Source organism: Thamnophis sirtalis, unplaced genomic scaffold (genome assembly GCF_051295495.1).
Source record: "Thamnophis sirtalis isolate CommonGarterSnake01/CBP01778 unplaced genomic scaffold, rThaSir2_p1.2 scaffold_2, whole genome shotgun sequence".
In the NCBI taxonomy this organism is placed as follows: domain Eukaryota; kingdom Metazoa; phylum Chordata; class Lepidosauria; order Squamata; family Natricidae; genus Thamnophis; species Thamnophis sirtalis.
The window spans coordinates 175203347-175229908 of NW_028261382.1; the positions used below are offsets into that span (position 1 = coordinate 175203347).

The 26562-nt window shown below is 37.8% G+C and overlaps 1 protein-coding gene across 2 annotated transcripts in view; it reads right to left on the minus strand.

The window, feature by feature from the left end:
- Window positions 1–26562, minus strand: part of GMDS (GDP-mannose 4,6-dehydratase) — a 241010-nt gene that overhangs the window by 169510 nt on the left and 44938 nt on the right. For both annotated transcript variants that reach the window (XM_087707536.1, XM_087707538.1), the window contains exons 5-7: window positions 13015–13207; window positions 11688–11792; window positions 6552–6679 (exon numbers count right to left, since the gene is read on the minus strand). In XM_087707536.1, the coding sequence (XP_087563662.1) occupies window positions 6552–6679; window positions 11688–11792; window positions 13015–13207 (426 nt within the window). The remainder of the gene's footprint in view (window positions 1–6551; window positions 6680–11687; window positions 11793–13014; window positions 13208–26562) is intronic.

The window sequence follows — 26562 nt, forward strand, 5'->3', positions numbered from 1 at the left end:
CCGCTATATGTGATATCCATGTATTTACATTCTAAAATGGAGGGAAACACTGCTAGCAATAGCAATAGCACTTAGACTTATATACAACTCCATAGTGCTTTATTGCCCTCTCCAAGCAGTTTACAGACTCGGTATATTGCCCCTAACAATCTGGGTCTTCATTTTACCGACCTTGGAAGGATGGAAGGCCAAGTCAACCTTAATCAAACCCCTGGCAGTAAGCAGAATTAGCCTGCAATACTGCATTCCAACCACTGTGCCACCACAGTTCCAAAAGTAAGAATAACTATGCAGTAGCACTGTTTGACTGCAATAAACTTTCTCCATTTATTTATCCCACTAACCAGAGCTGCCAGTCTCCTGAGATAAGTTGAAAGCCCGCCAATGGTGACCAGTCGGAAAGTTCAACTGTTCTATCTTTGGATCATTAACATTATTTGTTAGGTCAAGCCACATCCCAGAACACCTATAGTTGAAAATTCAAGTATTTTTTTCTGAAACTAGAAGTGGCATATTAAGTATACCCTGTAGATTTGAGAAATGTTGTTTGACATTGAAGAAGAATCACAGTTGTTTCATGCACGATTGTGAAACCTAGTCAGTATGCTAAAAGATCCCCGTATCTACAAAACGGTATAAAATATTAAAATTTTAGAACTGAAGGGTCTAAACACTACTATTTTTTCCAATCTTTTTGCAAATGTTCATATTCCTGAAGTCTCCTGAATTGTTAAAAGCGATGATACAAATATTTTGTATGCATGAGATCTTCTAAAATGTTTTCTTGCAAGTGTGGTTATTATCATATGTAGATCGATAGTATTTGAAAATGGATAACAACAGTTCACTAAGTATTTGATTTGATTTGATTTGATTTCATTTATATGCCACCCTTTTCCCCAAAGGGGACTCAGGGCGGCTCACAATTCAAATCAGGGAAGGGGGGTACAGACAGAAAATAAAAAGACGAAACATAACAATACATAATTTAAAAACACACAACAGTCATACCATTACAAGTACTTGTATATTAAAGGTCATTCTTCAGAAAACAATTTATTTAGACTCAATCGGTTTTTTTTTTTTTTTAAAAAAAAGACAAAATTGATAAAATGAGGTTATGCTTTTCCATTGTTTTACATCTTCAGGTTACTTCATGGCTATAAATTTTAACTCTTTCAACTGTATGCTATATAATATTAATCCAGCAAGCTTTTAATCTAAACATTAGAAGAACCCATCTTTTAGGTGGACAACACTACTGCATTGTACATGACACATTTAAAAAATTATTTTGGTTTATCTTAAAAGTAATTGGTTACCTTCCAAAATATGATTGCAATTTTTAATTCCTCAACTGGGAGTCACAACTAGGAAATTTTATACTTGAAAGAAAACCCAAGTCTTCAATCATTCCAACTGTTTTTTAAGACCACCAGTGTTTCCAAGACCACTTAGAAAACTAGGGGAGTAATCTTGATAATAATTCACATACAGTTATTGAAGCACAGGAAACGAAACCAGATGGTTTTGCTAAGGAAAGCATTTTAATTTTTTTTTTTTGCCTTTATAGCTTTCTGACACTAAACACTTCTCACACTAACAAATACAAAAAAATGGATATAGAGGTTTGCTTGATTTTTGTTTCAAATCCCATTATTTCTATTTGGGAGGTTCCTTTCAAAAAAAGGCAACATCTTACAGGAGCTATGAGAACAGATGAGTGTAATTTTCGGGAAGAAAAGGAAGCTGTTAGTAACACCTACTTGTAGACACAATTGCCGTGCTTTGTAAATGAATGCCATATGATTTGGATTAGAAAGGGCTCTTGTGTATCATTATGAAAATCACTTTCTTGCCTAAATTAAACACTTTCAAATAGAGACTTTATTTATGTCAAAATAACCTACATTGCCTACTTTTTTTTTTTACTTTTAGCCAACTAACACATCCAACTATAGAACTATAGAAAGAGGAAGGGAAGGAGGGAAGGTATGTGAGAAGGAGGGGGGGATCGAGGGAGGGAAAGGAGGGGGAAGGAAAGGAGGAAAGGAGAAAAGAAAGGAGGGAAGGCAGGGGAGAAGGAAGTAAGGGGAGGAGGGAAGAAAAGGGTATGGAAAAGAAGAAAGGAGGGAAGAGAAGAGGGAGGGAAGGAATAAGATACCTAACCTTTGATGTTTATAATGATTTGATAGTATGGGAATATCTCGAAATGTAGTTGTATTGTTTTTTACAAGTTATGGATGTTGTATTTTCGTTTTACCAATAAAATCTTATTTATAAATAAATAAATAAATAAAAAGAATTTTTGCATAACTTTGTCAAGGAATATTATCAAAGCTCATCACAACAAAAGGTCGTTTGAATGAAAAAAAAATAGCGCCAAAGGTTACTTGCTTGTTTCATTTATTCCAGCATGTAATGTGGCAATGTGAAAAAAAAAAGTATTCCTTCTCTGCTTTCAATCAATTCAGTGAAGGGGATAAATAGGGACGTTTGTATAAATACTTCATTAAAATAACATTCTTGCCCTTTATAAATCTCACAACTTTGCCTCCCCTCATAGCATGAAGTTCTCAACACACAGATTCTAGAGCAGTGTTTCTCAACCTTGGCAACTTGAAGATGTCTGGACCTCAACTCCCAGAATTCCCCAGCCAGCATTCGCAACTCCCTTGGCTCCTCCCCACTGCTGACGTCCAGATCACACTCCCTTGTCTCCTCCCCACTGGTCCAAGGCTCAGGCGCCTCCTGGTGGCCAACCAGCCTCTCTGCGCCCTGCTTGGAGTCGGAACCCTGTCCAGGGTCCTCCACATCCTCCAGAGCCGACTCAGAGGGCCCCTCGCTGTCGGAGTCTGGTGGCAACTCCAACGGCTCCTGCTGGACCACAACAGGAGACTAAAGCAAACTGTACTTTATTATTCATTTGACAACAAAAGTGAAAGAGTAAGAAGCGTCAGCACCCCAATGAAAAGAAGTGACACTGGTAGCTGTTTCCCATATATTAATATTTGAGAAACAGTTCCTAATGTACAGTATGTAAGTCAAATGATGAGATGGACTCCGATGATGAGTAGGACAACTCTGCTTCAGACGTATCTCTGTCTCAGCCTACACTGTCACGTCTAGACCATGAACCTAATGTTTTTTCTCCCGTCAACCCTGCCTAACTGCAATCAATCTCATTACACAGTTTAGGTTACTGCAGAATATGGACAACCTTTCTGGATTCAAGGCTACATTCTCTCTGGGAAAATAGTTACAGCTCATCGTGACCTGATAAATACGCGCCAGACAACAGCGCACCTGACAAAACTGCGGTGATAAAACCGCAATGTCGACAGCATGCCCACAAAGGCGCGTTGACAAAAGAGCACCGACAGAAGCGCAATTACAGTTAAAGTAAGGGTTAGGTTTAGGGTTAGAGTTAGGGTTAAGTTTAGGGCTAGGTTTAGGATTAGGTTTAGAGCGCGCTTCTGTTGGCGCGCTGTTGGCGGCGTGCTTCTGCACTCATTCGTCGGCGCGATTTTGAACTCACGTTTTTTTCCCAGCGGTTTTGTCGGCGCGCTTTTGTTGAGTGCGCATTTGTCGGTGAACCACAGCTTATATAGTGGTGGAGGGGGTCAAAGTAAAGAGAAAGTAGGAACATCTTAGCATGGTGCTTATGCACTACCCAAACAATTGTCAGTGATATTAGGGATGAGGGTTACTGCTTCAACCTTCTTTCTCATATTCCCTTCTGCACACGTAGCAATGCTCTTATTCATCCATCCACTCATAAGGTAAAGGTTCCCCTCGCACATATGTGCTAGTCCCTCCGACTCTAGGGGGCAGTGCTCATCTTCATTTCAAAGCTGAAGAGGCAGCGCTGTCCGAAGACGTCTCCGTGGTCATGTGGCTGGCAAAGGTGGTTCCTATTTTTCTACTTGCATTCTTACATGCTTTCGAACTGCTAGGCTGGCAGAAGCTGGGACAAGTAACGGGAGCTCACTCCGTTACATGGCACTAGGGATTTGAACAGCTGAACTTTCTGATCGACAAGCTCAATGCCTTAGCCACTGAGCCACCGTGTCCCATCATAGTATCCATAGTATCCATCCACTCATAGTATCATACAATTGCTTTTCAGCCATCCATACTCCCTCCTCTTCACTTGTATATTTATCTCTGAATCATTTTTTCCCCACGAAGTGTGAAAAAGACACACTGCTTTTATTCAGACCATCAGATTTATTGGCAGATTTATTTCCTCTCCATCAGTCCTTTCCTTCTATGTTTAGAAGGGGAGAGGTGGCTTCTTTTTTCCTCCTTTATTATATATATCACCCAGCAATGGAAAAAAAATGAACATCTGCTGAAAATCAAGTCGCTTGCAGAAAATATAAATATAATGAATGCCCTGGCTGAGTTTTCCTAAATTTCTTCTCAAATATATCACAGTTCTGTAACTTCACACTCTCTGTGATTACATTCACTATCAAATTTTGGAAGTTTGTTTTCCATCCATTAAATCCTGAAATGGTTTATTTATTTCTATTTTCAATTTTTTCTTCTTATAGATTGCAATTAGTTACATTGCACATATTCAGAATGTCATGAAATTAACAAAAGCAGAAAAATTAATCTCTGGAGTGACATTCAAGGTGATACCCGGCACAGTTAGGAATTATGTCTGAATAATTTTATGACAATCCCCAAACACCTGAAAAATCTGGAACGTGACTTACATTATCAGTGTGTGATCCTTGCAGAAATACCAGATGAATATACATTATCTGGTGGCCAGCACATTTGGAAACTAGCTGCTAAATGAAATGCATCTTTATTTCCATCTAAGATTTCCAGTGGCATTACTCTATCAAAACAAATTTTATGTTGGAAAGAACTTCTATAAATGTTGTACCGTAAGAAAATTTAGGCTGCAAAGAATGTTGTTAGGGAGAGCTGGAGAAGCTTATTACACCTCAATATATTTCTGTGCAATGGTTTATTGTACAATTTGTTAGACCTGATAATATACATTTTAAATTATCAATTTTCCAGTAATTCAGTTAATTTTAGAAATCCCATTTTAAATTAATGCAGAATAATGGGTTTAACCTACTTGCAAGGCTTATGCCTGTTCCACGTACAATATCCAAAGCTTAGAACGTAATATTTTATCAGAAATATTGTTCCATAGTTTTCTATCAACTTGAGATTAAGCATGCTAGTTCTGTCCTGAGTAAGGACATAAATAAGATTATTTCAAACATTGTGTCCAAATATTTAAATATTCAGAGTGTCAGGATTGGTTGTTGTTTTTTTTTAGAAATCATGGGTAGCTTATTTTATGGCTAATATCTAATCACTTATATCAGGGGTGGGTTTCTCGCCCCGTTCCAACCGGTTCGGTTGGAACGGGGCCGGCGGCGCGCGCGTGCGTACTAGCGTCTGTGCGATGCTCCAGCTGCTCCTGGAGGATCGCGCAGGCGCTGTATGCGTCCTGCGCATGCGTGGAAGCACAGAACTCGTCAAAACCGGGTAAGGAGTGTGGGTGGGCGGGTGCGCCCTTCGCCGTTCCCGGAAGTTACTTACTTCCGGGTTCTCCGACCAACCAGTTCGCAGGGACCGCTGCGAACCGGTTGAAACCCACCCCTGACTTATATCCATAGAATCCTACAATGTCATGTTTGTAAAAATAGTTAGAAGAGCAAGCAGGGGACGATTGAAAAGATCTGATCTGAGCAGCTTTCTATACAAATTGGATTTTAATAACTGTTAATGTTAATTATTAATTATATTTTTAAAATATGTTTTACATCTCTAACAGATACTTTCCACTGCCAGATTCTTTTGGTTGACATGACTAGATATGGAAATACAAATTATATGGTAACAAACTATGCTTTCCTAATTGCCTTAATGATAGCCTTTGCAATTAGATTGCTATAGATATGTGGACCATGTATGTTATTCATCTTCTGCTCATGCACCTTACACTGAAGTTCAAACATTTTCATAATCTTATGAAAATAGATGAGCAAAAAGAAACTATATAGCACAGGGGTCTTTTTAAAGAAAATATGAACTCTACAATGTTTATATAGGCCACGTTAATAGCAATTTTCCTGAATGGTTTTAACATGAAGGAATATTAAACATTAACAATATTGTAACCACATTGGAATGAGAGTTGGAATAATTTTCTGAGGTTAACCTTAGCCAGGTTTCTCTCATTACTATAAGAAGATTCCGAAGAATAAACAAGATCTCAAAAAATGTCGTTGCATCTTCTGATCTCAAGGAAACAACGAAACAATATATTGTTGAGGCAGAAGAAGTATTTTTTATTTTTTACTCCTTCCCACAGGAATTTAGTAAGGAATGCAAACCTGAAGACCTTCTTTATATGTTCTGGTTATGCATATAGTAGCAACCTATGTCTTCTTCAGGCAGCCAGGGAGGAAAGCTAGATTTAGAAGCAGATCCCTTCAGGACATACTTTTAAGTTATTGCAGGAAGCCCCACAAAGGCCTTGTTTTAAAGTAGGCATTTTAGCAATCACATACCTCAACATAGTCCTTGGCATGGCCCCAGTCTCTCTTGGCATCTAAATTTCCCAAGCTGAAGCATTCCAATTGTCCCAGATGGATCTTAGCAACGGAACGACTAATCTTCCGCGTTACGAAATTGGCTCCTAAAATAAAGATAAAACAAGGAAATTAAAAAAATATTATCTGATAAATATCCTATAACTAATCCTAAAATTACCGTTTAGGACAATCTTTTCAGACTGGTCTCCTTGTTTCAATCACTTCAGTGTATTTGTGCTTTATCACATGACGCACATCAATCACATTGGTTCTGCTTCCTCAATAAATATCTTTCTTTGAAAGCGGGGCCTAGATGGAAGCTTCGGTGTTCAGAATAATTCATTGAGGCAAAAAATTATTTCAAGCCTTACGTTTCCAGAAACCCAATATAAAGTAAGGCAACAGTCAAATGACTGAAGAATCTTGTCAGTGCATCAATGTGTATATGTCAAAGAAGGCACAGCAATCAACCTTCTTGCAATCATTTGAAGCGGAATCATCCCCAAAGTAGAGTTATATCCTCCTGATGCCATGGAAAGGCAAAAAACTTTGATTAGAAAAATTAGTTATTTTCAATACAGATTTGCTGGTATAAAATAGACTTGTACAGAAAACTAGGTTCTGTTTATAGGAAATGACTCAGTGGTGGGTTTCAAATTTTTTCAGAACCTCTTCTGTAGGTATGGCCTGCTTTGTGGGAGTGGCTTGCCGGCCATGTGACCAGGTGGGAGTGGCTTGACAGCCATGTGACTGGGTGGACATGGCCAACTTGTGAAATGTGGTGAAACTCACTTAACAACGCTCTTGCTTAGCAACCAAAATGTTGGCTCAGAAACTCTGGCATTTGAAGCACGCAAGTCTTAAAGCTGTCAAGTTACAAGACCCTTGCACCCCTAACCCTTGAGAAAAAAAACCCCAGGGGTGTTCAAACTTGACAGCTTTAAGACTTGTGGACTTCAACCCCCAGAATTCCTCCTCTCGCTCTTCATCTAGATGATGTGTGGACGGGCGGGGAGAGGGAGCTGGAACCGGTTCTAAACGGCACTGTAGATTTGTGGAACCTCTTCTATAGAAGAGCTTAGAACTGGCAGGAACCCACCCCTGAAATGACCGTGTTTCTGCCTCAATTATGTATTCATCATTACAGTCAGTTAATATACACTGTCTTGTGTCTGACCCATTCCCCCCCCCTCCCCACAGAGTGGAGAGATTGCCTAAACAAACAATTTCTTGGGGCAATTTCTTCTGTGCCTGATGTTGTTTTTCTCCCTCTTTCAGAGTGGAGAGATTGGATAGGAAAGGATTATAAGAGAGTAAGCAGCACATCATGGGAAATATACTAAATTTAAATGCCTGTAAGATATTAAAAAAGAATACTATGGATGAATTACACAACTACTATATCTGATTCCAAAGCAACTAAATAGTTATGTGCATAAGTGAACTTACTTTATCCTAAAATAACTAATGTAAAAAAAAAACATTAGTAATACATTTGCCACATTAGTAAAATTGCTGTAGGGCTGAACCAGATGTTGAATAGATCCAGTTCTTGAGCTTTAAGATTTGATTGACTGATTGTTTATATGCCACCAAGTTATTTACAACTCCTACTGACAAAATAGATTTTTTTCCCATGACAGCCTATCCCAAATGTGGTTTTTCTGGACTGCCAACAGTGCAGTCATTGCTACCACTAGTGTAACTGTGCCCCTTATCCTCTTCCCTTCCGTTAACCCCTCCCTGTACTGAGCCTTTTCAGGAGAGCTAGGTCTTCAGATAACATACTCAAAGTAGGATAAGAGGCAAGAATACCTAATTAAAAGTTTTGTGCAATTGTATCACTTGGTAAATATATTTAGCCCCTTGGTATGCAAGTCCTAAAAACACCCGTTAAAAAGTAATGTCATTTTTCAAAGTGAGTCTCTGATCCTGGTTATTTTTATGCTCTCTACACTGAGCTTTATAATAATAATAATAAACTATAATAATATAGTTATACTTAGTAAGATACATAAAGCCTGTAACTACAATCTCAGATGGTAGCATTCATATTTCTTGCTTTAAATGACATAATGTTAACAATTTAAACAATATTAACAATATTATTTAATATAGATTTCATTTATTAAATATCTAATAAATGTTATAGTACATTTAAAAAATATTTCCCACTCATGAAAAAAACTGAAAACGTTTGTTTGAAGCTTTAACAACACTTCTAAACTAAACAATCAATTCTGCATAGAGTAATGGAAAAGATTAAATGCTTTCCAGGAAACTACCTTCCTTTTCTACTTTAGGACACTTGAAAAGCTACTTTATGAGCCTTTTAAAATGTTTAATATATGAGAGCTAGCTCTAAAGGTAAAAAAAAAAAGTAAAAAGAGGCAGTGAAATGCAATTTATTGAAAAACATTCAAGATTTTCCAAGGGAGCATTAAAAAAAATAGAAAAAAATGTTCATGCCTATTTATTACATTAAAAAACAGAAACAAATTCAAACTGATTGTTTTATATAGTCTAGGAAAATTTCAGTGATAGAGGATTCTCCTAAATATTACCAGAGGGATCATTTAGTATTTTTACGAAGTTCTGATAATGTTTTATGTTCCTGGCAGAGCTGGAAATGATGCCAGATACACGGAAGAGAGAAAAAGGAAAGTCCATTTACATGATAATAAATTTTATTCCCAGTGGATTTCAACATTTTAATTTTAATTTATGTATCTCCAGTAAAGCACAATTATGTGTTATTTCTCATTCACGGAATATAAATATACATTTTCCAAACATTAACTATCACATTTAAAGTAATATTAGAATACAGAAAAACTGATATTTTCCACTTGATTCAACCCTTTGGAGAAAAAGTTAACATAAATAGAAACAAAACAATTTTATTTTAAAAAAATGGCATCTAATAACTATTTATACTTAAATTTTATCAGTAAAATTAAATTATAAAGGGGAGAAGTATTTAAGATGTTCAAAATGCTTATCATTGTCTCTGATGTATAGTAACTTCAAGTGATATAAAAAGGGACTCAAAATGAAAAGGTATGCTAGACCTATAGAACTCTGAATTGATCAATGTTCTGATGATTTCCTTTATTTTTCTGTTGCATACATAAATTAGTGCATACAGAATGGCCAACATTGGTAATGTAGAGATGAACTTGTAACAGATATTCAGAAACTTAAATAATCAAAGAGGGTTGAAGCATTCTGTAAGTCCAGGGAACGAAGGTACTACTAAGAAGAGATTCACAGTATTTGTCAATTATTAACAACTGAGGAACCCTGATAGCACAGTGGGTAAGTGAAATTGCAGGCAAATTCTGCTCACAGTCTGGAGTTTGATCCTGTTGGGGCTCAAGGTTGACTTAGCCTTCCATCCTTCAGAGGTCGGTAAAATGAGGACCCAGATTGTTGGGGGCAATAAGCAAATAAGGCTGACATTGTAAACAAGCCAGAGAGTGCTGTAAAGTGCTATGGAGAGTATATAAATCTAAATGCTATTGCAATTGTCCCAAATCAATCAAGTCATGTATTACCATCTATTTTTTCAGTCCAATGTGGACTGGAAGATTTTATTTGTTTACTTCCTTCCGAGTCTAGGGCTGAGAATGTAAGACTGGCCTGTCATATAGTTATTTCAGCCCTGTTTCCAGAATTTAAAAAGTAGATTTTTCATTTTAGCTCTCTTGCCACAAAAGCTTTCTTTAAAATTCTTTTAATATTCTAAAAAAACAGATACACATAGATTTTTTCAAAGGGAGTTCATATTCACAAGAAAAAATGACATATATGCGCATACAAATATAATTATTTGTGGCTATCCACAGTGCATATGACTTTATGTATATGTGCAAACATATGTGTGCTTGCACATTTACATAATATCTGGTTACAGTATTTACTGGAAGTAGTCTCAGAATTAGTCAGAATGTCAAAGATTTATGGATCAAAAGCAGCATTGAATACAGATTTCTTTTTCCTTTTCCCAAACCATACCACTCTTTAAAGGGGCAATCTGACCTTAAAATTACTTCATAGGAAATCCAACTTATTTTCAATTTTAAAAATATCAGAAACCACGCTAAGCACTGTCAAAGATACTTATTTAAGGTATTTTACAACATTTTAATTAATTTGAAAGCAAAACATACTCATGTGTGTGTGTGTGGATGGGTGGGTGTTCATTCTAATATTTCATTCAGTGATGAAAGTTCTAATGGATCTTTCTTTTTTAATATCTTACAGTCGTACTAATTTCTGTATCAAAAAAGACTGCTTTGAAAGTTATAATTCATTGACAAGTAGAATTATTCCTATTTTCCTTTTAAAACGATTGTGTCTGGCTTTCCAGGGATAACTGAGGACATTTTAAAAACCCTGAAAGTGTGTTTCTGATTTCCATCTGTCATTCAAAGCAAAAATAAATGAACAGCAGTGAACGATGGTATTTTGATATAACTCTATGAAAGTGGGAAGAATTTGGCATGGAAAAGCAACATTTCATTTCATTTCATTTTAACCATTTTAAATGCCCACTCCCAAAATATCGGCTTCTCTCATTTATCTCTTTTCTCATTTATCCTCAAAGACATTTCTAAGAAGTTGGAAAACTTTTATTTATGCCCCCTCTTTATTCAATATGAATGTTAATCTAAACCTTGGTTATTTTTTCTATGAACTCTGAGCAAAATAGCACAAGCATTTTGTGACATTAAAAATATACAACCATGATAATGCATCTCTGTAGGATAGGCCAGATGTGATTTCATGATGACAGACATGATTTTTTTTCATAGGGATTTTTTAGAATTGAAATGAGAGTCTCAAAATTCTGTTCTTTTAATAGCGCGTATAGGTTACACAATTTTACAGATGGTGATTTTGTTTTATTGTGATAACTATGAAAGACCTCCCATAAATTCTGAACTAATTGCCATTGAACTGTTATGTAGTACATTAACCTCAAGGCTACATATAAAAAGCTCTGATTATAAAGAGATTTTGAATCTATCAAAAAAAACCAACACAATTAGTTAAACAGAAATGTGTTTCTCTTCAGAAGTAATGAAAATTTCTGGACTTGTTCCTTACCTCTCCGAGGACTTTCATGGTTGAAAAGAATACCATTCACAGCAAAGAGATTATAGGCCTCCCTGAAATTTACCACAATCCAATACGCATAGAGTTTGGCTGCCCCTGAAACAATTATTGTAATTATTTACTGAAATATTTTTTTAAAAAAAAATAGTATATTCACTAACATACCAAAAAGAAAAAGCCAATGCATATCGTTTTTAAATAATTCACTAGAACACTGCTCTCAGACGTGTTTTCAATTACTATTAGCACTAACTGATGTGGAACAAAACATTCACCAAAGAATGTTAGGGGACTTTTTTCATCATGTTCTATCATAGATATAACTTATATTTATGCATTAAACAAGAAACTGGTAGAATTCTTAACCACACTGTCAGTTTTGGAAGCCATTTGGGAAGCAATGGAATAGTCTTTACTTGAAACAAGGTAAGAGGTATTTAACCTCAGCTGGTCTAAAATTTCAGTTTCTTTTAATGCTGTAATACTTAAAAGTCTCTTTTAATTCATCACTGATTGCGTGATAGCCATAAAAAAAAAATAACATCCATTCAAATGATCCAAAAACGTCATCACTTGAATACCATGTAGCAGTGATGGCGAAACTTTTTGTAAAGGGGTGCCAAAACAAATTGGCTAAATGTTTAAATTACTGCACCAACAAGTAAATGTCTAATATGGATTGTAATCTCACAATCTGTGATGTTGCATCCCACTATAAGAGTTCTTTTGAATTTGTCAAGAAGATTAATACACCTACTCTTGTGGCCCAACAGGAGCCGTTGGAGCTGCCACCAGACTCCAACAGCGACGGGCCCTATGAGTCGGCTCTGGAGGATGTGGAGGACCCTGGACAGGGTTCCGACTCCGAGCAGGGCACAGAGAGGCTGGTTGGCCACCAGGCGCCTGAGCCTTGGACCAGTGGGGAGGAGACAAGGGAGAGTGATCCGGATGCCAGCAGTGAGTTATTCCTGGATGCCCGGCACCGAAGAGCTAATAGGCGTCAGGAACAGTTGCGCAAGTACAGGAGGTAATTACACTCAGCTGGTGGACATTAGGCTCCTCTCCAGACTATAAAAGGAAAGCTTGTGCACGCGCCCCTTTTGCAGAAGTCAACGCAGGAACTAATGTTGGAGAACATTATTGTGACCTTGGCAGGCTGGATTGCTGCCACGGCTTATCTGTGCTGGATTGCTGCCCAAGCTTGTCTGTGCTGGTTTGCTGCCAAGGACCTGTCTGTCTGTTAATTAAATGCCGTAACTTATCTTTGGCTCGGAGTGTGCTTTTGTGTGGGACGAGGGGGGGGGGTCAGAACACTTACCATATGGAGATCTGGGATAAAATGGAGTAGTCTCCTTTTGAGGTATTTCTTGCACTTTTCCAAAGAGTTCACTTGTTGAGGCTTGATAGAATTTTACAGAGTTTATGAGACCACATGTCTTGATAGCATCTAGCAATCGTAAAGTGCCAATTCCATCAACATCTGCTGTATATTCTGCTAAATCAAATGATATCTGAGGAGATACAAAAAGACAAAAATGCAAAATGAAAAGTAATGCTATCCACAAAGTAGAATTTAAAGCCCAGCCAACTGGAAGGTATATCTTATGATATATAGTCACCTTAAACATGAGAATTTTATATCAGGTAATTCTGTCATTCCAAAAAGTCTTTATAAAACTTTATAAAACTCTTTCTTTCATGGATCCCAATTCTCCTTCTGGAGAAAAAAACTTGAATATGTGGGGGCTTATCACTATTTTATTGTAAAATACAGATTGTTGTGGATAATAATAAGTTTGTTATGGACTGATCTATAACCAACAGAAATTAAAACTGTATGAAATCAAATTTTATGATCCAAAACAATATGTAACTGCTGCTATAACTTGGGAAAAAATTACATTTAAATCGTGATTATTATTATTAGAAGGACATTGTACCTCTTCTGATTTTCTTATATTCATATGCAAACCAATAATTGTATTTAAGGAATCTAGATGTAAACAGGATATTATAAATATACAATCTTCTTAAGGTTTCTGCTCTTTTAAATTTATAGCTATTATGTTTGAATTAGACAAAAAGCGTTCTCTAACAGTAAGCCTGATTTTGATCCATAAGAAAAAGACCTTATTTGCCTTAAGACAGTGGCATCACCCCAAGTACATCAATCCCAAATCCCAATTCATGCTGCACAGTGTAAGATTTATTTTCTAGAATGTTCTTTAACATTGGCACAAAAAATTGACATCCTCACCTCCAAACTCAAGCATTTGATAGTGTAGTGTAAATGTCAGTCATGAACAATCAGGATCACACATAAGTTTCAGTTCAGAAGATTTATGGCTGAAGCTTATACACAAAAATCAGGGTAAATACTAAATTGGTGTTAGACAAAAGTGAATGGAATTCAAAGGGGGCTGGACTTAGAATGTTTGTGGACATGTAATGATTCTAGGCTAAACTCTCTCTTTATTCTGCCCCCAGCTCTGTCTGCTCTTCTACAGCTGTGATTAACACTCTTTCTCTTTTAAAAAAATGTTTCAAATTTTTAGGCTAGAAATAGAAACATAAAGCATAAAAAATTATGTTTATTATAAGGGAGGACCTTGTGAAACTGAGATGCGATAATACTGATTTCACCTCTTTTCTTCTAGACTTAAATGTTGGCTGGATGCAATAGGAACAAAAGTATTTTTCATCCATAAAACCTTGCAAACTACAGGTTTGAAGTATAAACTAAACAGACAAGGCAGTAAGATATTGGAAATAAATTTAGCACGAAGCTCCCTATTTCCCTCTCATTACAGTGAGGCACATCCTAGGGCAGTGGTTCTTAACCTTGTTGGAGGTACTGACCCCCACCAGTTTCATATGCGCATTCACTGAAACACCACGTGGGGCGTGTCATCACGGATCATATGAGTCGGGTGTGTGTCTTGACCTCCGCCGAACCCGCGAGACTGACTCACCGAACCCCTGGTGTTCGATCGAACCCAGGTTAAGAACCACTGTCCTAGGGTGATGGAGATGGAATTCTTGTTTTACTTCACCTTAATCCTCATTCATGGATAGCGGAATCAGCATGTTTAATAATCCGAACATCTCTCACTCTCTGAATGTCTCTCTCTATACACACCTGAGAAAACCCAAAACTTTTCTGAGTACTCTTTTGATATCAGATCACATTAAGGCTATAAATATGCTTTATATATGAGAGAATTACATGCTAGTCGTGAACTTTGGCAAGAACCTTCTCCGACAGTTCCAGTGAATGACCTGAAATGTTTCTGGCATTTGTCTTATTTTTGAATAACGACCAGAATCTATATTTCAATGTTTAACAATAATCATTTAAGAAATAATATGAAAAAAATCCATTCTTTTCTAGAATATAAACTGTATAATGATTATAAATCTTTATTGTAACATATTCCTGAACTCAACATAATCCTAAGTATTTTATTGAGAGATAAAGATCACTGAAAATTATATTAAATTAATTAGGCTTACAGTAATAAATTCCTTATTTTATTGCCACAATTAATTAATTTGATTGACAGCATTATAAAGGGGATTTTATTAGAATATTTTAGAATCATAATAATAATTTTAACATTAGGAAAAAGTCGGGGTTTTTGTAAAATGCATACTTTGCAAAATATGCACATTTATAAAACATATTTATTTGAGTTTTCATTATCTCACCATCTCTACAATGCTGCAGAACAGCTAGGACAAATAAAATTTGAAATGTAGCACTGCCAATGATTAGTGACATTATAATGTTCTAAAAGTTTTCATACAAAGTGAAATCCAGCTGTGCTAAATGCTTTAAACACTGTTTTTTTTAAAAAAAAAGGCAGGGTGTCTTCCAGAACCACTAAAATAAAGTTCCATAGGGGGAATTGTAAAAGCATAGCCAATTGATTCTGCCTTATAGATATCTTGGGAATCAATGACTGTGAACGAAATGTGAACAGAGAAATGTGACCATTTTTTCCCCATTTTAACAATTTATAATTAATTTTTATGTGCAGCTCTAAGTGCATTCAACTGAAATATATACTTTTAAATAGGTATAGTAGATAAAAACGCACATTCCCATCAAAACCCTTTTTTTCCTTATTAGGATCAACCAAAAGTTAAGTCTTTTGAACTCTCCAAAACTCATTCTTATGGGTTCCACCACAAAAGCGCGTAGGACAAAATCGCGCTCGACAAAAGCGCGCTGTGACGTCATCACAGCGCGACGAAAAAGTTCGAAAAATGTAAAAATAAAGCGAAAACCTTACCCTAAGCCCCCCAAACCTAACCCTAAACCTAACCCTAAACCTAACTCTTAACCTAACCCTAAACCTAACCCTAAACCTAACCGTTAAAGTAACGAAAAACCTAACGCTAACCCTTAATCTAACCCTAACACTAACGCTAACGCTCTAAAGCTAACCCTAACCCTTAACCTAACCCTAACCCTAACCCTAACCCTAACCCTTACCTTTATGTGAATCGGCTTGCTTTAATTTAATTTTTATTAATTTTTATTTGAATTTTTCGATCTTTTTCGTCGTGCTGTGATGACGTCAAAGGCGCGATTTTGTCGATCGCGCTTTTGCCGTCCGCGCTTTTGACGGGTCACGTTCTTTTCAACGTAGTTATGAAATTTTTATTTACAAAGGGAGGGGAAAGGGATATAAAACAGTAAGGAAAGCTAACATACTTAAGAACTACCAATTAATAAATACTATTTCAGAATTGTAGCTGGGTTAGCAGCCGACTACCAGATGGATAAGCAAAACAAATGAAATGAAATATAATAAAATGAAACATATTTACAGTTTGAATTCCTTCATTTTTTTAAAAAATATTTGAGGTTCCTCTCTCTGAAAGTGTCATAATGCACATCCTTTATAGCCATTTTACCCCATATATCTGTCGTTGTATGGCGTGAAAGTGCTATTCCAGCACATATTATATAGCAAGCACATATGTGCAGAACATATTAAATAGCAAGCTTTATATATAAGACTTCTTTTTTAGATTAAGGGGGAAAACTAAGTAGAAATAAATTCTCTGGTTTCCTAAAACCTAGAATTCTTGGGGGGGGGGGAGGAAACCCATACAATATATTAACCTTTGTGAAAGTAAATCCCAAATATGAATATCCGTATCTCATTCTCAGCATCTCCTACAACTATTCTGAGCAGGAATGCTGAACTTGAACAGAAACTAAACATCAATTTAAAAGAATGCAAAACACAGTAATGTGGACTTAAGAGTTATTATTTAAGAACAGCCTAAATGAGATTATTATTTTTTAATCATGCCTTTTGTCCAGAAGCGTAAGACATTTCTTCTTCCAATTTCTCCCCATAATAGTCCTATGAAATAGGTTAGACCCAGAGGGAGTGATTTGCTAAAAGTCATTCATCAAACTTCTATGGCTGAGGATTGTATTGAACTTGAGTCTCACCTGCCCTAGGGAAAACAATTTTTTTAAAAGCAATAGCAGTTAGACTTATATACCACTTCATAGGGCTTTCAGCCGTCTCTAAGCGGTTTACAGAGTCAGCATATCGCCCCCAACAACAATCCGGGTCCTCATTTCACCCACCTCGGAAGGATGGAAGGCTGAGTCAACCTTGAGCCGGTGAGATTAGAACCGCTGAACTGCAGATAACAGTCAGCTGAAGTGGCCTGCAGTACTGCACCCTAACCACTGCGCCACCTCGGCTCCTAATGATTACCCCCTACCCCCCCATTTTGGGCATTCAACCATCACACAGAAAACCAACACAGGTTAATTATGGCAACAGAGTATTTCTCAAATTTAGCTGATAATCTGATAGCTACTTTTTTGGCCACTAAAGGAGATATGATTTTGTCTCATACACCTATTCTTTAGATTGTATGGGTGGCTTACTCAGTGGTCTACTAGTTGGTGTTGTAAGCAATTTACAAATGAATCACTAAGATGGATGGAAAGTAGACCTGGTCCTGGAAATGTGGGAGGGATGAACACTCTGTTAAGGGAGGCATTTCATAAAAGATTACTCAATCCTCAAAAAGAAGAAAGTGCCTTAATTTTTCTTGGTATAAGATGTAGTAGAAAGAAAAACTATCAGGCTTTCAATAATTTGTTTTGATAACCACAATGACAAATAACTCCTGAAAGCTTTGTTGTTCCAATTACGGTTCAATGTTTGCAGTTATCTTTCAATTACCAACTTTCAATTATCAAATTTCAGGTCACAGGATATAAAATAGCCAGCAATTCAGGTAAGGGGGTCAGCAAATATATGTGTGCATAAGACACATTTATGAAATCACCAAGACTCAAGGTTGACTATGCTGAGCTTGTATTTTTAATTTTAAAATTCTGTAGGGCAGGGTCTCTCATCTAACATCTTTATTTGACTGAAACACATCATAGTTTAGTAAGCAATATTAACCATCAGCTATTATAACAGAGATTAGGATTATCAACTGTTCTGATTGTAGATGCATTTAATGATATGAGTAAAAATGCCAGCTATTTACAATCGTTTTAAAAAATGCTGTCTCTCTAAATAAAAATAAAACAAAATCTACAGAGCTTTCTTCGCTAATTTAGTTGTTTCTTATGGAATAAAGTATTATATAACAAACAAAAATCTGTTAAAATATTATAATATAAGTAAGATTTAAAAAGATTGTGAGTACTTTCAGGTAACTAAGAGGATTTCTGTTAATGAAAGAACAATGACACTATTATTTTTGGCTGCCTTTTCAAAATCAGATTGCCAGGATATCGTACATTGTACTCTCATAAACATGTTGCAATCTGTAGACAAATGCCAAATAGAATTTTCACTTTTAATTGTTCGAAACAGATGCACCAAGCTAAGCCCTCAACTTTAAGATACACTTTGAAAAAGCAAGCAGAAAAACATGAACAGGTCATTCCTCCCTGAAGAAAAAAAATGACCAAAAATGACAAAAGTGGAAGAAATTCTTCAGGTCAATAGAATTACGTAAAATTTACACGGACGAAAGAAAAAGACTAGCAATTAGTACATCTTCATTGGAAAGGAAGTTTGAACAGAAGAAACTGTAAATAACTCTAAAGTGAGAGGGGAACAGGGGTGGGTTTCTCGCCCCGTTCCAACCGGTTCGGTTGGAACGGGGCCGGCGGTGTCCTCGTGCAGTGCACGCATGCGTACTAGTGTCTGTGCGATGCTCCAGCTGCTCCTGGAGGATCACGCAGGCGCTGTATGCAGCCTGCGCATGCGTGGAAGCGCAGAACTCGTCAAAACTGGGTAAGGAGCGCGGGCGGGCCCTTCGCCGTTCCCGGAAGTTAAGTTGGTCGGGTTCGCCGACCAACCGGTTCGCGGGGACCGCCGCGAACCGGTTGAAACCCACCCCTGGAGGGGAATATAAAAAGGATCCAGGTGGCAAATTAGTTTAAATCTGTCTTTTATATAAAAGTTATGACTTGAAAAAAAGACAGGCATGATGCCTTCCAACAACGTGGCATTTACAGTGGCCACTGAAAAAGAAACCAAAATGAAACGCAGGCGGAAATGAAGAAGAAAAAGATTTTTGGCTATTCAGAAATCAGCTGCAATATCAGGGATTATTATTATTTTTCTTTTAATGCCAAGATCCGGCACTTAAAATTCTATCTTATACTACAGAGTTTCTTTAAGGTCCAAATACTACAGGAAATATGTGCTTATCTGTGAAAGCCAGAAAAATAACAAAAGGTAAATTGGGCATTTTCTATTCTTTTGCTGTTCTGCCCCCAACTGTGAAGTGTTTGGCGCTTCCTCTTAGTCCCAGCCATTTCACAGTGCATTTGGCTTTAATCAGGTGGAGGGCAGGAACTCAACATCCTGCAGCCTTTCTCTGATTAAGAGGAGTCACATTCTACAAATTGGCATATTCTTCCTTTGCTCTTGCTTATTTGATGAATCATTTGTTTTAAAGGATTTCAAAGGAACCCTCGAAAGGAGCAGACTAAGATTGTTACTGTTTTCAAGTCTATTTATAATACCCCCCAAGAAAAGAACCTAGATTATTTTCATTTCAATAAACTAATGTTTCAACATTCTCTTTACATTAATGCCACAGAGCAATTATCATGTTGAAAAACCTGCTGACGACTAAAACCGCCGTTCTATAAAATGTCATAGACTGGATCTTTTTTTAAAAAAAAAAACAGTATAGAGTAATAAATTTAAAACTGCTTTATTGATACAAGGTCTAATCGCTTCAGTGGAGTCCACAGAAGTGCTAGGAATTATTTTTGGAGGGATGATTTATACGGAAGATGCATAAAGAATCACACACACCCCCAAACTAATTTTTTGAAACAGAATATGTGGTCCAATGGTGGTTCACATGTTTCGCATATACTATAGAAAGTGTAAAATAATTCGAGAATTAACTGAATTTTGAGTAATAAAGCTGGAAAACAAATGGAGACACGGGATGTTCCAACAGGTATAATTAATTTATCATGTATTATTTGTTGTAGCATCCACTTAAGCACTGAAATGATTACTTACTTACTTCCCTCCCTCCCTCTTTCTTCTGAAAGGTCCATATATTTTATTATTTACAATAGATCAACCTCAGTAAACCTTATGATTAAATTGGCTAGAAATATTTCATCCATTTCATTAAAGCAGTGGTTCTCAACCTGTGGGTTGGGACCCTTTTGGGGATCGAACGACCCTTTCACAGAGGTCGCCTAAGTCCATCGTAAAATATGTATTTTCGATGGTCTTAGGAACCGAGACACCAATTTTATGGTTGAGGGTCACCACAACTTAGGTATTTTAGGTATTTATTGAACATTTATAGGCCGCCCTTTTCCCTGAGGGGACTCAGGCGGCTTACAATAATGAGGGAAGGGAGTGCAAGACAAGACATAAAAGAAAAACGTGAGTAAAAAAAATTAACCATAAAACACAACATTCACTCAGCATTCGGGCGGGGAGAGAGTAAAATCTTATCCCCAGGCCTGACGGGATAGCCAGATCTTGAGGGCCGTGCGGAAGGCCTGGATGGTGGTGAGGGTGCGGATCTCCACAGGGAGATTGTTCCATAGCGTCGGAGCTGCAACTGAGAAGGCTCTCCTCCGCGTAGTCGCCAGTCGGCACTGACTAAACAACATGAGGAACTGTATTAAAGGGTCACGGCATTGGGACGGTTGAGAACCACTGCATTAAAGAATATAGGAAAATGCACAATAAAATTGACAGAAAGCTTGGCACCTGGGATTAGAGTAATTTCTTTCCCCAAATTCAAATCAAGAATATCCCTCCTCAAAAGGAACACCCCCAGAATGGTTTGCATCCAATGGTGTCCACATGTGATTGAAATTTACAAGACACCCTGGACTAGATTTAAGGCACAAGTTTAGCTTCATTACATAAACACCGCAAAGACTGGATGAAGCCCGATAACAAGTTATAAAATAATCAGCATTCTTCCTGTGTGACAAGAGTTATGGAAAACAGATTACCCCACCTCATAGGAATAAACCTTTCTTATTATCCTCCTCTAATCTCCCCTCTTTTCTGGAATCTACTCCATAAAATGATTGCTGAAAGAGGGGAGACCCATAGACCGATTAGATCTCACAGGTTGGGTCTCCTCCGGATTCCATCTGCCAGCCAATGTCGGCTGGCGACTCCCCGGGGGAGAGCCTTCTCTGTTTCAGCTCCGGCCCTCTGGAACGATCTCCCCGTGGAGATCCGGACCCTTACTACCCTCCCGGCCTTCCGCAAAGCCACCAAGTCCTGGCTGCTCCAGCAGGCCAGGGGGCTTGTGAAATATCCAGCCCCACGGTAACTGTGAATGTTGTGTATTTTGTAGTGTTGTTTTGTTTATTTATCCCCTTCCCTTGTTTATAGTAAGCCGCCCGGAGTCCTTCGGGAGTGGGCAGCATACAAGACCAATAAACTCAAACTCAAACTCAAACTCAAGATAGTTTAGGAAACAACAGGTCATTTCAGTTACCACAATATGCATTCTCATGTTTAGTGGAAACTGCAACAAAACACACTTAAAGATACGCATTTATACTTGACCTTATAGTACAAAAGAACAAGTATTAGACAGACTGACTACAACAGAATTTATTATCCTGTATATCTCCCAATGAATATATTTTCTTAATTAATCATCTTCTTAGTAGACAGGGCATCTTTTAAAATGATTTGGGATTGTCTTCAGATTTTATGTGAATTGCTACAAATTCAAACAGCCATTTTCTTTTACAGGTTTCTTTCTTTCTTTTCTTTTTTTTTTGCACGAAGACTGAAAAGTATTTCCATTGCTTTTCATTCTCATGATGATGAGGAAAATAACATGCTACTTTAACAAGAAAGAGGTATTTTCTACAAGTACACAATTGTAATACTTGTCATTTGTGCCAAGGAGTTTGTTGTGACATAAAGGGACAACAAAAATGGCAAAACTGTTTGGAGATGATGTCATTTATAGATTTGTAGAGCAGGGTTCCACCACAAAACCGCGCTCGACTAAACCGCGTCTGACTAAACTGCGTAGCTGACGTCATCAACAGGGCGACAACAGCGCGGAGAGAGAAGCACGCTGTAAACCCTAAACCTAAAATTAACCCCTAAACCTAACCCCCCTAAACCTAATCCTAAACCTGACCCTAAACCTAACCCTAAACCTAACCCTAAACCTAACCCTTAACCTAACCCTAAACCTAATCCTAACCCTTAACCTAACCCTTAACCTAACCCTTACCTTAAGTTGAATCGGCTTGCTTTCAAAGCGCTATTTAAAGCGCCCTTCTTTCTCCGTGCTGGCTGTTGTCGCCCTGTTGATGACGTCAGTTTAATCGGTTTAATCGGGCGCGGCTTAGTCGAGCGCGGTTTTGACGGGTCACGGTAGAGCAGACTGTATCTGAATACTTCAAGCAGTATGATCCAATATGTGTTTTGTGCGATTTAATTTCAGGGGCAATAATTCATAGTCCATGAGACACATATGTTGAGCCCCATTTTTTGTAGCCCTCTAAGATTAAGCCCCCCAAAAGTCAGCACCAAAAAGCTAAAAAAAAGTATTTTTATTTTTCTGCAGATTTTGAAAGAACTAAGTATGCTTAAGATGTATTTTATTTTTTTTAAACAAAAATCAACCTCCAAGTTAACATCAAATGCCTTGCGATCGCTCTAGCATTAAAATGCTTGGGGGAAAAAGGAAAAAGTATGACTACAATGTTTTTATTTTAATTAAAGAGAGTTACAGCAATTCTTTACGAACAAAAAACATTTGCCCACAAAAATGCAGAGATGTAATTTTAGCAATTATAAAAAAGGACTCTAACTCTTTTCAAAGTTTAATTACTGTTTCATCAATATAATATAAAAAAGTATACCATGATATGAAATTGATTTCATTTAGACATTGCTAACATTAGGTATTAAAACTCAGAGGAACTAGTAAAAGGGAAAAAAAATTAAAAGTCTGTATCATCAAGACCCATTTAAACTAAATTTATTGGATAACTGTTATTCTTTGCCATACAGTATTTAGAACTGTGATTTTAGTTCATTTTGAAAAAAAGTGTTAAGTAATTGGGCCCACATGTACAGCAGAGTGTATGCATACTCTTAACATGTTTTTATCACAGTATTTTGCATTATTTTTGGAAGGTTTGGATTCTCCAAAGCATCTGAACAATGTTTAAACTTGTCCATAAAATTATAAAATTCTCTGTCAAGAAAAAGTAATTACTGTATCACAGCATAAAAGGTGTCATTTTTATGGGTGTGAACATGATATGCTTTTTTAAATTTCATTCGTATTTATATATACCTGGATATTTTATGTAACTGCATGAAACTGTTAGCTTGGGACAAAGGTCATTTGGAAGGGATGTGCCATTAAGGACTTACAAAAGCTTGCTTCTAACTTCCCTAATATAAGAGGAAGCATCTCTCAGTAAAGGAAGGATGCCCATGTTAAATAAGGAAATGAGTTTGCAGGATGTACACGTTGCTTTCTATTAAGGGCAAGCAATTTCAACAACAATAACAACAAAAAGCAATAGAGAATATTTTAGGAGATTAACTACTAATAGCTTAGCTGTATAGATACAAAAGGGTTAAAATTAAATTAAAATTATCTCAGTAAAATTATTTAACCCAATACTGCTGTTTAACTAAATACATTCAATTAACTATTAGCTCTTCTTCTTCTTCTTCTTCTTCTTCTTCTTCTTCTTCTTCTTCTTCTTCTTCTTCTTCTTCTTCTTCTTCTTCTTGGAATAGCAGTTAGACTTATATACCGCTTCATAGGGCTTTCAGCCCTCTCTAAGCGGTTTACAGAGTCAGCATATTGCCCCCAACAAAATCCGGGTCCTCATTTCACCCACCTCGGAAGGATGGAAGGCTGAGTCAACCTTTGAGCCGTTGAGATTTGAACCGCCGAACTGCAGTTAGCAGTCAGCTGAAGTGGCCTGCAGTACTGCACTCTAACCACTGCGCCACCTCGGCTCTACAATCACTGTTGTATCATCTGCAAACTTCAGTAGTTTAACAGATGGCGTGTTTGACATGCAGTCATTGGTATGTGGAGAGAAGTGACAGAGCACACAGTCCTGGGGGGCTCCTGTGCTAATTGCACAGGTATCTGATGTGATTTTGCGTAGCTTCACCTGCTGCTTCCTGCCTGTTAGGAAGCTTATGACCCACTTCCAAGTGTGTTCAGGTACCCCTAGCTGATTTAGTTTAGTTAGAAGAATGTCCGTTATGGTGGTATTGAATGCTGAACTAAAGTCTAAAGAGGACCCTTGCGTAGATCTTTGGAGATTCAAGATGTTGTAGGATGTGGTGCAAAGCCACAATAACAGCATCATCTGTCGATCTATTTGCTCGGTATGCAAATTGCAGGGGGTCTAACAGCGGATCCGTGATGGCTTTCAAGTGGGACATCGCTAGCCTTTCAAAGGTTTTCATAACTACAGATGTTAGAGCAACTGGTCATCTGCCAGTTGTTGATTTCCTTCAGCCTGGGAAGGAGGTTTGCCGTAACCGGTGATATTTTTAATAGTTTTCCACATATTGGCTGGTTCATTTGTTGAGAAGTGATCTCTTAGTTTTTCAGAGTAGCTTCTTTTTGCTGCTCTGATCTCAGTTCAGTTTATTAAACTTGTAGGCCGCCCTATTCCCAAAGGGACTCAGGGCGGCTAACAAACCAATAGGGAATAGGGACAATACAAGGAAAATAAACAAGACAAAAAAATATATACAGAAAACAGATTAAAAAAACTCCTCAACAGCCACAACAATTTGAGTGGGGCCGGGAACTCATCAGCCCCAGGCCTGCCAGAACAGCCAGGTCTTGACGGCTTTACGAAAAGCCTGAAGGGTGGTGAGGGTCCGAATCTCCACGGGGAGATCGTTCCAGAGGGCCGGAGCAGCCACAGAGAAGGCCCTCCCCCGGGTGGTCGACAGTCGACATTGGCTAGCAGATAGAATCCGGAGGAGGCCTAATCTGTGGGATCTAATTGGTCGTAGGGAGGTAATTGGCAGGAGGCGGTCTCTCAAGTACCCAGGTCCGATACCATGTAGGGCTTTATAAGTAACGACTAGCACCTTGCTAATATGTTTCTGGATTGATTGTACAGCATTCTATCACCTCTTCTGTAGGCTTTGGAACAACATAGCTGCTTAAGTTTAGTTGTGAACCAAGGTTTATTGTTACTGTACACTCGCAAGTTCCTGGTTGGTACGCATAGGTCTTCACAGAAGCTGACGTATGAAGTTACAGTATCTGTGAGTTCATCTAAGTCTGTAGAGATTTCTTCAAAAATATTCCAGTCAGTGCAGTCAAAGCAAGCCTGTAGCTTTAATTTTGCCTCCTCAGCCCAAGTCCTCACTGATTTAATTCTTGGTTTCGTGGCTTTAAATCTTTGTAAGTAGGTACAAGGTAAATCCTGCAATGATCAGAGTGGACCACAGCAGCTTGTGGTAAGGAACGATAAGCATCTTTTAGTGTTGTGTAGCAATGGTCTAAAGCAATGATGACTAACCTTTTTGTTGTCATGTGCCAAAAGCATCGGGTGCACATGAAAACACACACGTGTGTCCACACCCGTAATGCAATTCATGCATCATCCCGTGCTCCCCAGACACATGTGCATGTGACCCCTGCCTGCGCTGCATGAACACGCGTCTCCTGCATGCACTCCCTCCCACATGCGTGCCAGAGACCCAAAAATCAGCTGGCCAGGGGGAGGCACACATATATGTGCGATGGAGCTGAGCTAGGGCGACGGCTCGCGTGCCCGCAGAGAGGGCTCCGCGTGCCATCTGTGCCATCAGGGGTCTAAAGTATTCTTGTCTCTGGTGGGACAACTGACTTGCTGAAAATATTTTGGAAGCTCTTTCCTTAAGTTACCTGTGTTGAAATCTTGGTCTTCTTTCTCTTCAGATTCTTTCATCTGTTCTAGCTTGCTTGAATCTCATCTTAGAATGCTGATCTTATTTTCCAACTGTTCTTCCATTTTGGTGGTAAACTGTTAAGTTTTTTTTTCTTGTTTGTTGATTTTGTATCAGGGGTGGGTTCCTGCCAGTTGTAACCTCTTCTATAGAAGAGGTTCCACAAATCTACAGTGCCGTTTAGAACCGGTTCCAATTCCCCCCCACCCCGCCCGTTCACACATCATCAAGATGAAGAGCGAGAGGAGGAATTCTGGGAGTTGAAGTCCACAAGTCTTAAAGCTGTCAAGTTTGAACACCCCTGGGGGTTTTTTCCTAAAGGGTTAAGGGTCTTGTAACTTGACAGCTTTAAGATTTGCACACTTCAATGCCAGAGTTCCTGAGCCAACATTTTGCTT